Source organism: Metopolophium dirhodum, chromosome 1 (genome assembly GCF_019925205.1).
Source record: "Metopolophium dirhodum isolate CAU chromosome 1, ASM1992520v1, whole genome shotgun sequence".
Lineage (NCBI taxonomy): Eukaryota > Metazoa > Arthropoda > Insecta > Hemiptera > Aphididae > Metopolophium > Metopolophium dirhodum.
The window spans coordinates 118710193-118725343 of NC_083560.1; the positions used below are offsets into that span (position 1 = coordinate 118710193).

At 26.1% G+C, this 15151-nt stretch overlaps 1 protein-coding gene and 1 long non-coding RNA gene across 4 annotated transcripts; both read left to right on the forward strand.

The window, feature by feature from the left end:
* The first annotated feature begins 1844 nt into the window (after positions 1-1844).
* Positions 1845-9198, forward strand: LOC132935703 (zinc finger protein 131-like). Of its 3 annotated transcripts, none has more exons than XM_061002318.1 (3): positions 1845-1974; positions 3922-4012; positions 7523-9198. In XM_061002318.1, exons 2-3 carry the CDS (start codon positions 3929-3931, stop codon positions 9125-9127), a joined length of 1689 nt encoding a protein of 562 aa, XP_060858301.1. In that variant the 5' UTR covers positions 1845-1974; positions 3922-3928; the 3' UTR covers positions 9128-9198. The 3 variants fall into 3 exon arrangements, with proteins under 3 accessions (XP_060858301.1, XP_060858303.1, XP_060858302.1); XM_061002320.1 differs by lacking the exon at positions 1845-1974 and adding an exon at positions 3001-3096; XM_061002319.1 differs by lacking the exon at positions 1845-1974 and adding an exon at positions 3315-3388.
* Positions 9199-12861: 3663 nt separating this feature from the next.
* LOC132937355 (uncharacterized) lies at positions 12862-14845 on the forward strand. Its single transcript, XR_009663659.1, has 4 exons — positions 12862-13086; positions 13161-13318; positions 13536-13670; positions 14392-14845. It is a non-coding gene; the product is annotated as an uncharacterized LOC132937355 (long non-coding RNA).
* The last annotated feature ends 306 nt before the right edge of the window (positions 14846-15151 follow it).

Genomic DNA, 15151 nt, shown 5'->3' on the forward strand with positions numbered 1-15151 from the left:
TCCAAAGATATTTCAAAATTAATTATTTCCCTCTAATAGTAATAGTAATAGTAATAGTAAATGAGAAAAAGTATTTTGTTTTGATTGTTCTAAAAAATTCATGAAAATGTAGTAATCTGATTGTTGCATTGGACCCTTCAATTACGGTTATATGCTTAAAATGTTTATTATTTACGTATATTTTTAATGTCATATTCAGTGATTATAGTTTACTATTTTAGTATTTTACTGCAATTTAATTTAGTTTATTTTGTATTTTTGATGTAGTTTTTTGGAAATAATAAGTTAACTACCGCGTTGCAGTTTACAGATTACTAATTTAAGGAGCTCGTCTTAACTGTTGTTATCGTAAGTAATGGTACTAAATACCTATGACTATTTTTTATGTCGAATTATGATTTATGATATAGAACTGTGTAATAGGGACCAAATGTATCATGGAAGAAGGAAAAAATATTGAATAATGAAAGTTATTACTACCTACATCTAAGCACCTTCAAACCATTGTAAATTATGATTTTTGCATTTACTATCATGTATATCGGTGAAAATAAATCTAAAAAAATTATTCCTTTACCCAACGAAGTTGCTGTTAGGTTTGAATTAATTTATTATTGCTGGAAATTCAATAACTGTTACGGCCATTTAATTGTATAATAATAAATAATAATGGAAATATAATACCTAACTTGTTCATATAAGGTGGTATAGAATATTTCATATTACCTATAATGAATTATTTTAGTACCTATGACTTTATCGTTATAAATATATCTAATCAATACTCGGTATCATTTAGTTTACATAGGTACTTAGCCGTTACACACGGAAAATCAGTGTTAATTTGTGTCGGTATACCCGGAAAAATATGAGATTTTGAGTGAAAAAAAAGGAATATAATTTGAATGATACAGTAGCTCAAGTCAACAAGTCTGCACTCTACAAATAGAAATTATTAAAATTTAAAATAAATAAATAAATAATGATAACTTAAAAAAATACGGCTTGGTTGGTATAATTTGTTTAATCCGGTCGTTCTTACGTTTTCATATTTCTGATATAAATTATGGATTTCCGAATAAATAATAAATCTTTATGTGGCTTAAAATGCTATAACCAGTGGCGTAGCCAGAAATTTTGTATGGAGCCCCCTATATGGGCTAAGTATACACAGTATTTTACAATATGTCTTTTATTTAAACTTTTTATTTATTAATCTTGAAAAAATTCTAAGGTCAACACAATCAATGGGGAGGGGGGAGCTATAGCTCGTTTAGCCCCCCCCCCTGGGTACGCCACTGGTTATAACCAAAGGTAATAAAATAAAAACACGAATTTATTACACACTTATCTATATAGTATAAGATATCGAACTCTCACCGTGAATTGGGAGTTGGAGGGCAATTGCAAGGTATTTCATATGACAAATAAGATTAATAATGATTTATTTTGTATTATATTTTATTATTTCTAAGCCTGTAGTTTAAAAAAAACATATTTTATATAAGTTATTTTACATTTACTATTTTATTTTAACATTAACAACGCTGTTATTCCTAATACATTTTGTACAATGAATTAAATGTTTTGCCCACCGAGAAAATGGCGGCCGTCCACAGCTGAGCTTCACTTGATAACAATGTTAATATAAGAGTACCTTATCTAGATCTATATATCTGTGTAACTGTAACAGTAGGTAATAAAATTGTATTAAACATGTTTGTTTTACTCTTCTGGCCACACTGCTTGATTTTGTACTTAGATAATAGCCATACATGCATTATCTCAGATCTTGTAATAAGTTTATATACCATTTAATTTATTGTCTTATGCTGGCATGCCGCATATCATACAACTTATTTTGTTGGCACTTGCCACTGGCCTTGTCAAATTTATTTTTTAACTGTTTCATATTACAATTATATAGTATTAAATAATACCTATAATTATCGTACTGAATTGAAGAGTTTTGAGGTAATTTAATATGTTTGCATATATAATGTATTTTAATCAAACAAATTTAAAAATAATTTTAAGTACCTACCTAAGTATCACGATAAAAAAATAAACAAATGAATTTCAAAATGTAGTAGAGTGACTACGGTCTAGGACACGATTATACAGAGTGTAACAGGAAGACCTAACAGATGAAATAACTTTTGTTATAATTAATATTTTAAACATTTTTTTTCATATATAATTTATAGTCCCTTGTGCTACACGTATAATAATAAAAAAATTATTTATATTTTTTAACACTGAAAATAAAAAAATTTAAATTTGTTTGAAATTTTTTTAGATAAATTCGAAATAGTAATTTTGTGAATCTGATTTTTAGAAAAAATTTTATGGTAAAAACAATTAGATATCTAAGTCAAGTAGTTTATTTTTTAAAACATCAATATTTTTTTGATTAAATTAATTTGGAACGTAATTACTTTTTTTAAAATAATATTTTTGGGAATTTATTGACATGAGTATATTTTATAAATTATTTACTTATCATATAATTTTCACAATTTTTTTCATACGTTCAAGTAGCAGTAGCATAATTTTTTTCAGGTCTTCTGGTTACACCATGTATATCAATATAATATAACATGGATCACTTTTGACCACTTGTTTGCAGACATAGTCCTAAAATATAAATATATTTTTATCATTTCTACATTTTACACCAGTAAGTAATAACTAATAAGTAATAAATAATAACCAATTTCTAAAATAAGATCGCATTTTACAATAATTTGAAAAGGAAAAATAAAAGAATATTGAAATTATATCACGAGGAAGTTAATGATATTATATTCCTCCATGGTCAATACTGAGTAGTCATTTACGCCGTGTCCATGGATCACTGCACGATTTAATATAATATTATATACCTATTAGAGGTACAGACGTTCATGTTTTTAATGAGCGCACAGATGTGATAAGAATTCTAATATACATTTAACATATAGATATCAATCATAATATAATTAATTTTTATTTTTTGTATGAACATTTACAGACTAAAATGTTTTATTGATTTACTGTAGTCTGAAGTAAACCAAACGTAAAATAATTATCAAATTCAATGAATAATTTATAATAGTAGGTAATATTATGTAAATAATTGTTCATTATTTATATTTTACGTAATTCGGTTGCCTACTGTCTAGTGCTAGTTGTAGCATGTAAGTTTCATTAAGTGACTCTTTAGTCTTTACAGTACGTCAGTGCAACTGTTTCGCTCTACATTTTTCTACTATCATTTTTATTTTATTTTTTTTTTAATGTGATTGCCAATTTTAATACATTGCTATTTATTTTAAACAAAAAAAAAATGCGATCTTAATTCAAAATAGTTACTGAATATAGTTTCAATTTAATTGTCCAATACACTGTGAGTTACATACTTATTTCTAGTTCAAGCAATTATTAATATTATTAATTTTTTTTTTAAGTACAGTTTGTGAATTTGTGACAAATTATTTTTTTTAGTAATAATTTGGTATTGTCTATTTAACTGTTTTTACGCTCTACTAAATTGTATTTTATAGGTATTTTTTTAGCCAGATAAGATTAGAATATAACCAATAACTAAATATGTAGCTAGGTAACCTATACCTAATTAATATACACAATATCAATTAATAGTCTCATTATTTATTAATAATGCACCTACTCAATTAATTGATCATACACTTAATATAATAGACTATAAATCTTTTATATATTTGGTATTATTTTGATTAAATAGATATTTCAATTTGATTTTAAATTTGTATACCTAAATACAAAATTAAATTATTAAATTATTAAGAAAAACAATATATAATTGTAATAAACTTTATTTACTTATAAAACTATTATTTTTAAGTGTCATCCTTTACACCATGACTATTGTAATCAATTAAATATTTTATTTTGTTTTAGTGTTAAAATGACTGGAACAGAATTGAAAAAAAAACCATTTTTGAAACTATTAAATCTTGAGGCAATTACCCCAAAGAATGATTCATCCAAGGTAATTATAATTTATTTATTTTATCTTTCTTTAAGGTAGATAGTTATGCTATAGAACAGGGATGGGCAACTGGCGGCCCACGGGCCGGATGCAGCCCTCGTACCATTTTTACTGGCCTGTGCTACATTACAATTTAGTTTATAAAAATATAAAATATTAAGATTTTTCTGTATTTTATTTTATTATATTTATTAAATTATTAAAATCAATATAATGTTTATCGTAAAGTGTAGATATAAATTCTTATCTAGTATTGAACTATTAAATATAAATAATATTATATTATTTATAGAGGTATAGTTAACATTAGGTTTTATTTTGCTTCCTATGTTCTCTGGCCCGCTAATTAAGTTGCCCATCCCTGCTATAGAATAAACTATAAGTCAGTTTATTAAAGATTAATTAATTATACCAAGTAAACTTATTTGTGGATCCACTTACTTTTATAATATATACATATAATATAATATATCATATTTTAATTAATGAAAATTGTGTGAATTGCGCATGACTAATTCATCAACAATTTATTTACAACCTAATACATTTATAAAAATGCGCTTGGTAATTGAAATATATTATTTGATCTACCTTCACACATTTTTTTAAATAAAATTGTTTATATAACCTGTTATGATGAAAATGTACACTTTATTATATTAACAAATTATAATTTTCTATTTTTTTGTATGAAGGCAATTTTTATGACTGCATTTAAGTTCAATCAGTTAAAACAGTCCATTATTGTCATAACTATGTCACAAAATCGTATCTAAATACATAATTTTGTTGAATGCAGGTTCTGTTTAATAATTACAGCGTTCATAGCATCTTAAAGTTCCTCACTGCAGCAGTAGTGGTAAAAGTTAGTCCAGACACAATTCAAAATCCAGACACCAGCGGCACTGTCATGACAATAGAATTTTACCACCACTTTTGCAGTGTGGTGACTTTAAATAGAATAAAACATAGGTATTCATTTTTATATATTTTGAGTAAATTCAGTTTTTTAAAAAATATTTTAACAATAAGTACACATTTCATATTTTTAGATTCTGAGCGAAGCGAAGTGGCTATTGGTTATACAATGGTGTTTATTTTATTTTATTTTTTTTATTGTATACACAATTTTTACCAGGTGAGGAGTGCTTTGATTTCAACATATAGTATCTTATCTTTTAGCTATTGGATCAAGATGGTACTTTAAATAGGTCATTTTTCGATTTTCTCAATAGGTATTAAATGCCACGGGTAAAACCACGGACAAATTACAAAAAAAAACAGGATTTTAATTTTTAACGCTTTGTGTTTCACCATAGAAATGAATAAAAAATAATGATATTATAATATTGATTCAACTTACAGGCTATAATAAATATACAATGATATTATATTATCATTGAATTCAAATTTAATACAATCATAAAATACAATATATTGTACATTGTACATTGACCCACTTGTAACCTACTGTACAGCACAGCAACATCCACTTACCAGCTTTTTTATTAACCTATTTACAGACATATTGACAATAATTATTATTCTGTGTGAAATATTTTCATAACAGGATATCCCCATAATTGTTATATAATCTATTACTGTACTACTCTAGTGACTAGTTATTATTTGTAAGTTTTTTATTCAGTACTTTTAATTTTTATAAGATTAAAATTTTAAAAATTAAAATTGAAATAAAAACTTTTGTAATATATTTCATGTTTTTTAATACACATTTTGGCAAAGTTAACTTATTTATTTACACATTCTGACTTTCTTTATTACTAAAAGTCATGTTTTAGTAATAACCATCAGCCATTAATTTGCTTGATAGAAATATATTGATTTATTTGCATTTATTTATTATCATTATTTATCTATTGTTAAACTATTCATTCTTTGTTGGTATTTTTTGGATTAATGTGGTTTATACATTTGTTTGTAGATTAATGTAATAATATAATTTATAATAATACGTAACTAATATATTTTTAAAAAGCGGGTAAGTTCAGTAGGGCGGAGTAGGTCAGTAGTGGTGGAAGTTTGTCCTTTGGACAGGAGAGTGTATTATTACAGTTTTCAATTTGAATGCAATGATTGTATTCGATAAATGTATTAAGTAACCATTAATTGTACATAATATACCTAGTGGGAATAAGGTAATTTTTAAATTTTATTCGTTTCTATGTTGATAAACTAAGCGTTAGAAAAAAAAATGTTGGTGGTTATTCCCTTGGCGTTAATAAACTATTGAAAAAATAAAAAAAAAACATCTTTAGAGTACCATCTTGATCCAATTTGCTAAAAGATAATATACTACATGTTGAAATTGAAGCACTCCTTCAGGTAGACATGTTATATACAGGATAAAAAAAAAAAATAACACCATTGTAAAACCACTAGCTTTCCTTGCTCTGCTCAGAATCTAAAATACAAATAGTTATACAGTTTTCCTTATTGGCTATAAGATATTGAATATACAAAGTAATATTTTTAAATCGAGGCACTTATTTTCCGTTGACTTTTTCTTGGTTATTAGGTATTTATTTAAAGTATTTTATAGTTTTTTTTTAACTTTTTAAGTGGGAACTATAATTTTTTTGTTTCATATTCTGAAGCTGCAATTTTTCATAGTTTAGATTCATGAATTATAACTAGATGCTATTTTTTTGTCAATCTAATTTTTTTCTATCAATGTTGAACCTAACTATTTAAATTATTTGACCCTGCTGAACTCATAAATACCAACATTTAAGAGGATGATACACAGACATTTTTTTTCTCCGTCTTACAAGTGCAAAATATTACAAAATATTAGAGTGAATCAACATGTTATGAAACTTGATGGTAAGATAATTATCTATGTTTGTATGTAGGTTTTTTATAATAATTCAGTTTTTAAGTGAGTTATGAGCATTTTTTATTTATACTAAATTATATACACATAATTTATTAAAAAATTGAACTTATGTAAAAAACCCACATACAAACACAGTTAAAGTACTTACCATCAAGTTTCATAATAGTTTCACTCTAATTTTTAAACTAACGGAGCTAAAAACGTGTTTTCCTGAGTATAAATTTGGTATGTTACGCACTTGTAAGACGAAGACAACAAATGGCTGTGTAGCGTCGTCCTCTTAAGAATGACAATATTTCCGTACTGCCTCGTCTCCCCATGACCATCTATTTAGTTTAGTCTATCGTGTAGTTCTAACCGTTAAATAATACATTTTGGTTCAAAATGTAGGTATTAGAATTTTCAAAATATAAAATTTATTGATTGTTGTAAAAAACAATAGCTGAGTTAAATGTCTAATGTATAATGTACATTATATATTTTTTAATCTCTATATAATATAATTATAATTATTTATTTTATAAGTCATATACAATTCTATAAGCTTACATAATATGTATTATACATAGGTATTATTGTATTAAGTATTATAGATATTTAATTAATGTACCTATTTATGTACCTACTTATATGTATTATTATTTTTTCAGATTTTCAGAAATCATTTATTAGTTAAACCATGCTATAATGCAGATCTCGCATACAAAAATAACAGTATAAAAACTGGATATGAACATTTTTGTGTTGAAAAAGGTACTTTAAAGTTGTTTCCATTTAAAGATTTTGATTTTAGTGGTAAACAAGTTGTTTGTCAAAAATGCTATCAAAAATTTGCTTCTCTATTTTCTTACAAAGCACATGCTGGTACTGATATTTGTGTTAGAACCTACAATGGACCGAATCTTATCTATCTTAAATACAAGAACAGAAATTCTAGACAAGTTTGGAAAAAAAATAAAAGAAAGCCTAAAGAAGTCTTTGACGAGCATGAAATAAAAAGAAATGTATCAAATCCTGAAATTTTAAACACTTTACAGACTCGTAAAAAAGTCTATTCTGATAATATAATCAAAAAGCAAAATAAAATTAAAGAAAAAGCAACAAATTATTCATATGAATATAATGATGAGCCCTCTGTGAAAAAACCTAAAGGAAGACCTAAAAAAGACATTATTAGTAATAATGTTGAGGTTAACCTAAAAAAACGAGGCAGACCAAAGAAGTTAAATGCTGTGACATTTGATAGCTCAAATCAGAATGATAACAGCTCAAGTAGTGATATTGAAATTATGGAGTCTTTCAATATGAAATATTTATTAGAAAAATTTTGGAAACTTTTTTCAAAAGAGTTTAAACCAAAACTTGTAGATATAAATAAACTTCAATATCCCACCAAACACAAAAACCAGTATAACAAAGAAAAAAAAGGTGTTTTATCAGCTGAAGAAAATGAAATTTTTCTTAAAATTGAAGAATTAGAATATGATTTTAAGTTTCTTTTTAAACAGTTTAAGGGTAAGAAAGAATATCCGTTTAATGACGAAATACAATTAATACTGACAAAAATTAGTGAAAAGCGTGATGAAATTAAACAGAGTTTACTGAAGAAGACTGATATGAAGGTATCAATACCAGATGAAGGCAAAGAAAATATTAAATATATACTCAAAAAGAATAAAAATGAAACTGAGATTGAAATCAATAATAAAGATTTTGACAAAAACGAAAAATGTAAAGGAATATGGATAAATAATAGTAATACTGTTTCCCCCACTATAACCATGAAAATGAATGACGGTTGTAAATCAATTAATCACATAAATGAAGATAATTTTAAAAAAGAACCCACAAGTCAGGATAGTTTTGAAGATAATTTAAAAACATTAAGAGTTGATAAAACTCAAAATACCACTAATGAAGTTAAAAATCATTTAAATGATCTTGGTTTAAATTATATTGTTAATCCAACATTAAACTGTAAAAAATGTAGAAGACAATTTACTTCTATTGCTGAATGGAAATTGCATCGTTCTGAACATTTGGTTAAATTAAGTACATCATTTCTATGTTCGGTTTGTGGACTTAGATTTAAAATGTATAAAAATTTCAGAAAACATATCAATATTCATAAAAAAACAGAAAACAAAATATCTGTTAACAAAAGTTTTAAAAACTTGGTTTGTAAAATATGTAATAAACAGTATGATTACCTTAGATCATATTATGCCCACATTAAAACCCATGTTAATAAATAATCTTTTTTTTTAATTACCTGATACGTGAATTTTTTATTGTACGGTACTTTTTCTAAAACCACCATAGATTGTTCGCCATGTTTAAACTTAACTATTTTTGTATTTTATGGTTTAATTAAAAATATATTATTATATTAAAATTATTATTTGTCATGAATGTTGGTAGCTTTTTATTTAATTTTTTTATAATATTGAATTTTATTATCTATATTTTAATTATAATCAATTTTGTTTAGAAAATTAATAAAAGTCAAAATAATGATAAAATGTATGAATTGTTAGTAATTAAATATTTAACACTTATAGTATGAGATATTTAAATCATTAGTATACTAATATCAAATATTCTTAAATCATAAACCAGTGTTCGCGTGTTGCATATATAGTTAACTGATCACAACATGTCTCAAGGAACAGTTTCCTGCAGTATCTAGCATCTACTACCAAGCTGTGAGATGGTCGAGTAATTTCAGCCATTAGTTTTTATTGTCTGCTGCGTCTGGACATTGCAGGGAATCTGTATATTTATATTCTAGATACTGAGTGTACCTAAAAATGCCTTGGTTCATAATAACATATGAACATTTATTATTTTAATTAATTCATTTAAAAATATACCTACACCGGCTATACCTTTATACTATTTAGGCACACTATTCCTATAATCCTATATGATATAGTAATATAGTATATACTTTGTTTACAAGTTATACACTTATACAGATAAAAAGGGATGTTTATTATGATCAATAAGCTCATAATATTAGAGGTTTGGGTATTTATTATAATATATATGCACACTGTGGACTGTAGTTCTGTACATTAATTTGCATTTGCCGTTAATATACACATTACACAACTATAACTATTATTATATTATAAATCAAAAATAGCCCTTCCAAGAAAATATGATCTTATTCAATTAGACTTACAATTTATTAATAACAGTATAATAATTTGTATTCTGTATATTTGAAAGTAAGTATATCTATTTAAATATTTTCCAAAATCGGCATATTCTGCTTCTTTATTAATAATCCGGGATCTCCTGACCACTGTTTCGGGGTAACCGGTCAATTTAGTGAAATCCATTTCAGCGAATGGATATACCTGTGAACGGATATATCTCAAAACCACGAAGGATTTTATAGAATTTAAGGGACGGAGGGGGGGGGGGGTATGATTGTAACAGTAGTTAAAAAAAATACAAAACATACAAAATATTTTACAAGTCTGATGATGTATTGGAATATTAAAACGAGATGTCCTAGAACCATATTATATTATATATTAAGAGTAGGTATCTACATTTAAATTTAATATTATATAATTCAATAATTTAGTTAATAATTACTTAATTTAATAATTAAAAGTCCATATTGTATGACAAACTTTTTAAACATAGTATTGTTTCTTGATTTGAATAAATTTTCACCAATTTTTGTATTTCCAATAATATGGTTTATTGAGCGGTTTGAGAGTAAAAACACCTACTATCAATATTGTAGAAGAGAAGATAATGTTTGCCTGTATACTAGGAAATTTTTAGATATTTTAATTACTAAACTCAATAATTAAAATTCAAATAGTGAAATATCACAAGATTTAGAGCTTTGAGCTTATTGACCATTGAAAATAAAATATCGAAAACGGCATTATAGGTACATAACATACTTCGATTAACATTAATTGTTTTTTTTACCTATTTATTATATTTAAATACATGTCAGATGATTTATAAAATATTTTGTATAGGAATGAGAACAAAGCATTTATGTGAATGTATAGACAATTTGACTTATTAGCGTTTTTGTAGGTAGGTTTGCAGTATTACCGTTGGTTAACAATAACGATTAGTAATAACAAATTATTTATTTATTAATAAATAGGTAACTTTTTTTTTTGAAAATCAATTAACAGGTACCTATATTTAAAATTTTTCTTTTTTTCCATGTTCATTTTTTCCTTGGTCATTTTTACCGATTCAATCGGGCACCTCTGTTGCCCCACAAATTTGCTTATTATAAATGTATACAATAAACGCCTCGACTGATTGATGCGACAAGGATGATCTCGTCAAAGACGAGTTGAATTTCAATCAGCGATGACCGTAGTGTGGTAACCAAGGGGGTAATTCTCAATAATTATTAATTTGACGCCGTTCTCGGGAATCACGTCATGATAATATAATATTTAAGATTTGACTGTTTTTGATTTTTAATCACCTGTTATATTTCATCAAATTCAGTAATAGTCTATAAAGAAAATAATAAATTGTTTTTTTCTTTTAATTTATACATATTCCACACGCTTTTTTTTCGTATTAAGATAACATATAGTTTAATGTTTTATAATTTATATGCTAATATGGTATTATAAAAAATTTTTATAGTTTATTTTTTAATGTTTTTATCTGTGTTCGGTTTTCTCACTGATTTTTACATATCATTTAGGTATTTAAACTAAGACAATTCACAACTTTTACATTTGAATATGGCATAGTTTATTGAAAAAATTTAAAAATTTGTTTTATTTATATTTATTTTTTTACAATATAGTTCGACTTCATTTTAACATTAACACGTTTTGTATATTTGATTAATATAAAATATCCAAGAATATTTAGTGAAAATGTTCGTTATCATATTTTACTGGCGCAATCGATAGGTATCTATTTAATTTGTGATAAAATCACTGACGAAAATGATGTACCTATCATGAACTAAGATAAATAAGATTTATCTTAGTTCATCGTACCTATATACATTTTTAATTATAGTGTTATATCCATTGGCTCAAAAGATGTGTATATTTCAGCCACTATCCAGTCTGAAAAAATTGGTGCAGTAGACGAACACAGGAAATTATTATTGTTGCTGTCCATTTGAGGATGAGATTAATCAATAATCATACATAGGAGAACGATAAGAGGTTAAATGAAAAGTTTTTTGATGGAGAATGTTATCAAGATTCCATGTGAATGGTAATTTCAACGAAAAGTCTTATCATAGAACAATAGTCTTATAGTCATCAAGATAGATAAACAATACTATATTATATTTTATCTATCTAAGCTATATCAATATTTAAAACGTCGTGTAATGATATATTGTCATAAATAATAAAGATATGGATAGGCCACGGCTATGTTAAATATATTTGAGGCCGCGTTCCCGGAGGGGAAGGCAATTGAGGCTCCTTTATCCATAGCTGTGATTGATAGTCGATACTCGATTAGGTATACTTTATTTGGCCTCAATTGTTCCCCTCGAAGACCGCTGATAAGACCATTATGACCTATGTATATTATATATATTGTTGTTGGTCTTATCCAAGGTGGATTTACAAGGTGGATTTATCCACCTTGGTCCTATCCATATCTTTATTATCTATGTTTATAGTATATTAAATGATTACGAATAATAATTAAACGTATCGTCTAACCATGGTTCTAGTTATAGGTACTAACCATACTTATCAATTCGTATTTCAGGCCATCGGATAGTTTGTATACATATTATTATGAACAGCGGATATGGACAACGCATTCCACTTCTGCCCACAATGCTAGGCGATCATATAACCATACAACTGAGAGAGAAAGAACATAATGTAGTGAAGGAGCCCCTCATAAATTCCGCATAAGGAACTGTATACATTTTACAACTTTGTTTCTTTCTCACTCACTCTATATCGTACCCTTGGCTTCTCTCTCTAAGCGTTGTCCATTAGTTTATAGGTTTATGATTGAGATTATTATGTGTTTAAAGTGTTTATTATTTACGTATTTGCTTAGACTGTTGTTTACTATGTGATTATAGTATGATTATTTCATACCTACTGTAACTTAATTGAATTTATTTTGAATTTTCTATATAGTTTTTGGAAATAACAATTCAACTGCCGCATTCCAGTATACAGATTACAAATCTCAACAGCTCGCCGCAGCTGAGGTTTTCGTAAGCAACCATAGTAATTACCTACCTATGACCTGCCTCTGATGTATTTTATAGATCTGTGTAATTATTTCTAGGGATAAAATGTTTTAAGAAAAATGAAAAGTAATATTGAATCATCAAAGTAATTACTACCTACCTACAATGTCATGTTGCTCAAATCTGTCATAAGAACGATGTATATTTACTGCCTACAGGCAACATCTAGAACATTCAAATCTTCTTACAAACCATTGTAAGTTCTGATGTGTTTAAATTACTGTCATGTATTTCAGTAATAATAAATCTGAACGAACATAACGGATACCTACGTATAAAGTATACAATTTTGTTTGTCTCGTAAAGTTACAGTCAGCTATCGTAAGCCATGAATAATAAGTATATACTATACATATACCCACTAAATAACTATTATGTGAAATTATTTTATAGAACAGTATTATTATTTCTAGGGAGTTGTATCAAGGAAAAAGGAACAACATTGAATAAGCTAAGTTACTACTACTTGTACAGGCTACTATTATCACACTTACACCTTCATACAAACCATACAAGTTCTGATGTGTTGCAATTGCTATAATGTAATGGTAGGTAATGATGAATCTGAAATAACATAAATAACATTATAATTCTTTACCCAACAAAGGTACTGTAAGGTATGAATTGATTGCTGGAAATTCAATAATTGTTGATCAGGCGGTGTAGCAGACTTCATATTGAAATTAGTTACTGTAGTGAGACTAGTGTGTCACTTAATAATTATAAAAGTTATGAAATCAACACTATCGTTTAGTCTATATACTTAGCCGTAATACATAAATAATCCGTGTATATACATAATATTTGATACTGTTATTAATTATATCAAAATTTAATCAAGTTTAAGTTGATATAATAATATTTATTGCAAAATAGTTACATATTGTTACACAGCTGAGACTGTTTGAAACTCAAGATATTTAAAGAATATTATATTATGTCATAAACCATAGGAGGAAATATACATTTTTATCAGACTGGGCCCTGATTTTCTTGATAAATTCTCATGGTTATAAAATGATTTGAAGGAGTGGGTAAAATATAAATTCTTAACATTTAAAAAAAAAAACAATTTTATGTGTTGTTATCCACTTTGACATATTTATATAAGCATGATTAAAAACAAAAAATTAAGTTATAATTATTAATTTTTAGAACCTATTCAATATTAAATGCAATCTAAATACTTTGACATATTAAAAAACCTAGTGTTTTTTACACCGATTAAACATATTTGTATACCATGTTGATATAGTTTAAATATTACAGGTTGTGGGAACATCAGAAGCGAACTTGAATTGAACAAAGAAAACAATTCTGACTCAAAGCCTGGAGAAATATTGATTCTGGTCTATGATAGTGCGACGAGGATGGTCTCCTAAAAAAAAATTAAGGAAAGCGGGGATTTTACGTAAAAACAGTTTACAACCAAATTAATCGATTTAGTTTTTTTGGTGAACTAAGAAACTAATGACCGTAGATACTTCAAATCTTCACCGGTTCTTTATATAACTTTTTATATGCATAATATAATATATACACAATAAATATTTTGAGTTGTTTTGAGCTATTTATAGAAATAAAAAAATTTGAATTTTTAATTGTTTTTAAAAAATGATTGTTCTTTGAAATTTTTTGCTCATCAAATAACTTGTAAAATCTAATACAATGTACTTCATCAGTTTTTTGTTAGTGGAAATTATAGTAAATTAAATTTGTTCAATAGCATTATTATATTAAAATATACTTAGTAATATAGACTGACAGCCTGCTTTTGCTCAGAATAAATAAAATTATAGAATGTACCATAAAAAAGGAAAACAAATTATCTAAAAATGAAAAAAAAATGCAAATTTCATTGCGCACAGTTTTAAAACTGACTTCAGTACCTAATGCATAGTTAAAATTTTGTAGTTACTATGAAATTAGGTTTCACAATAAGCATTAAATAAATTAATTCCCATTACTAGTAATCAAATCTATAAATTTTAGAACATAAAATAAAATGGAAAAATGGAAATGAAATTTC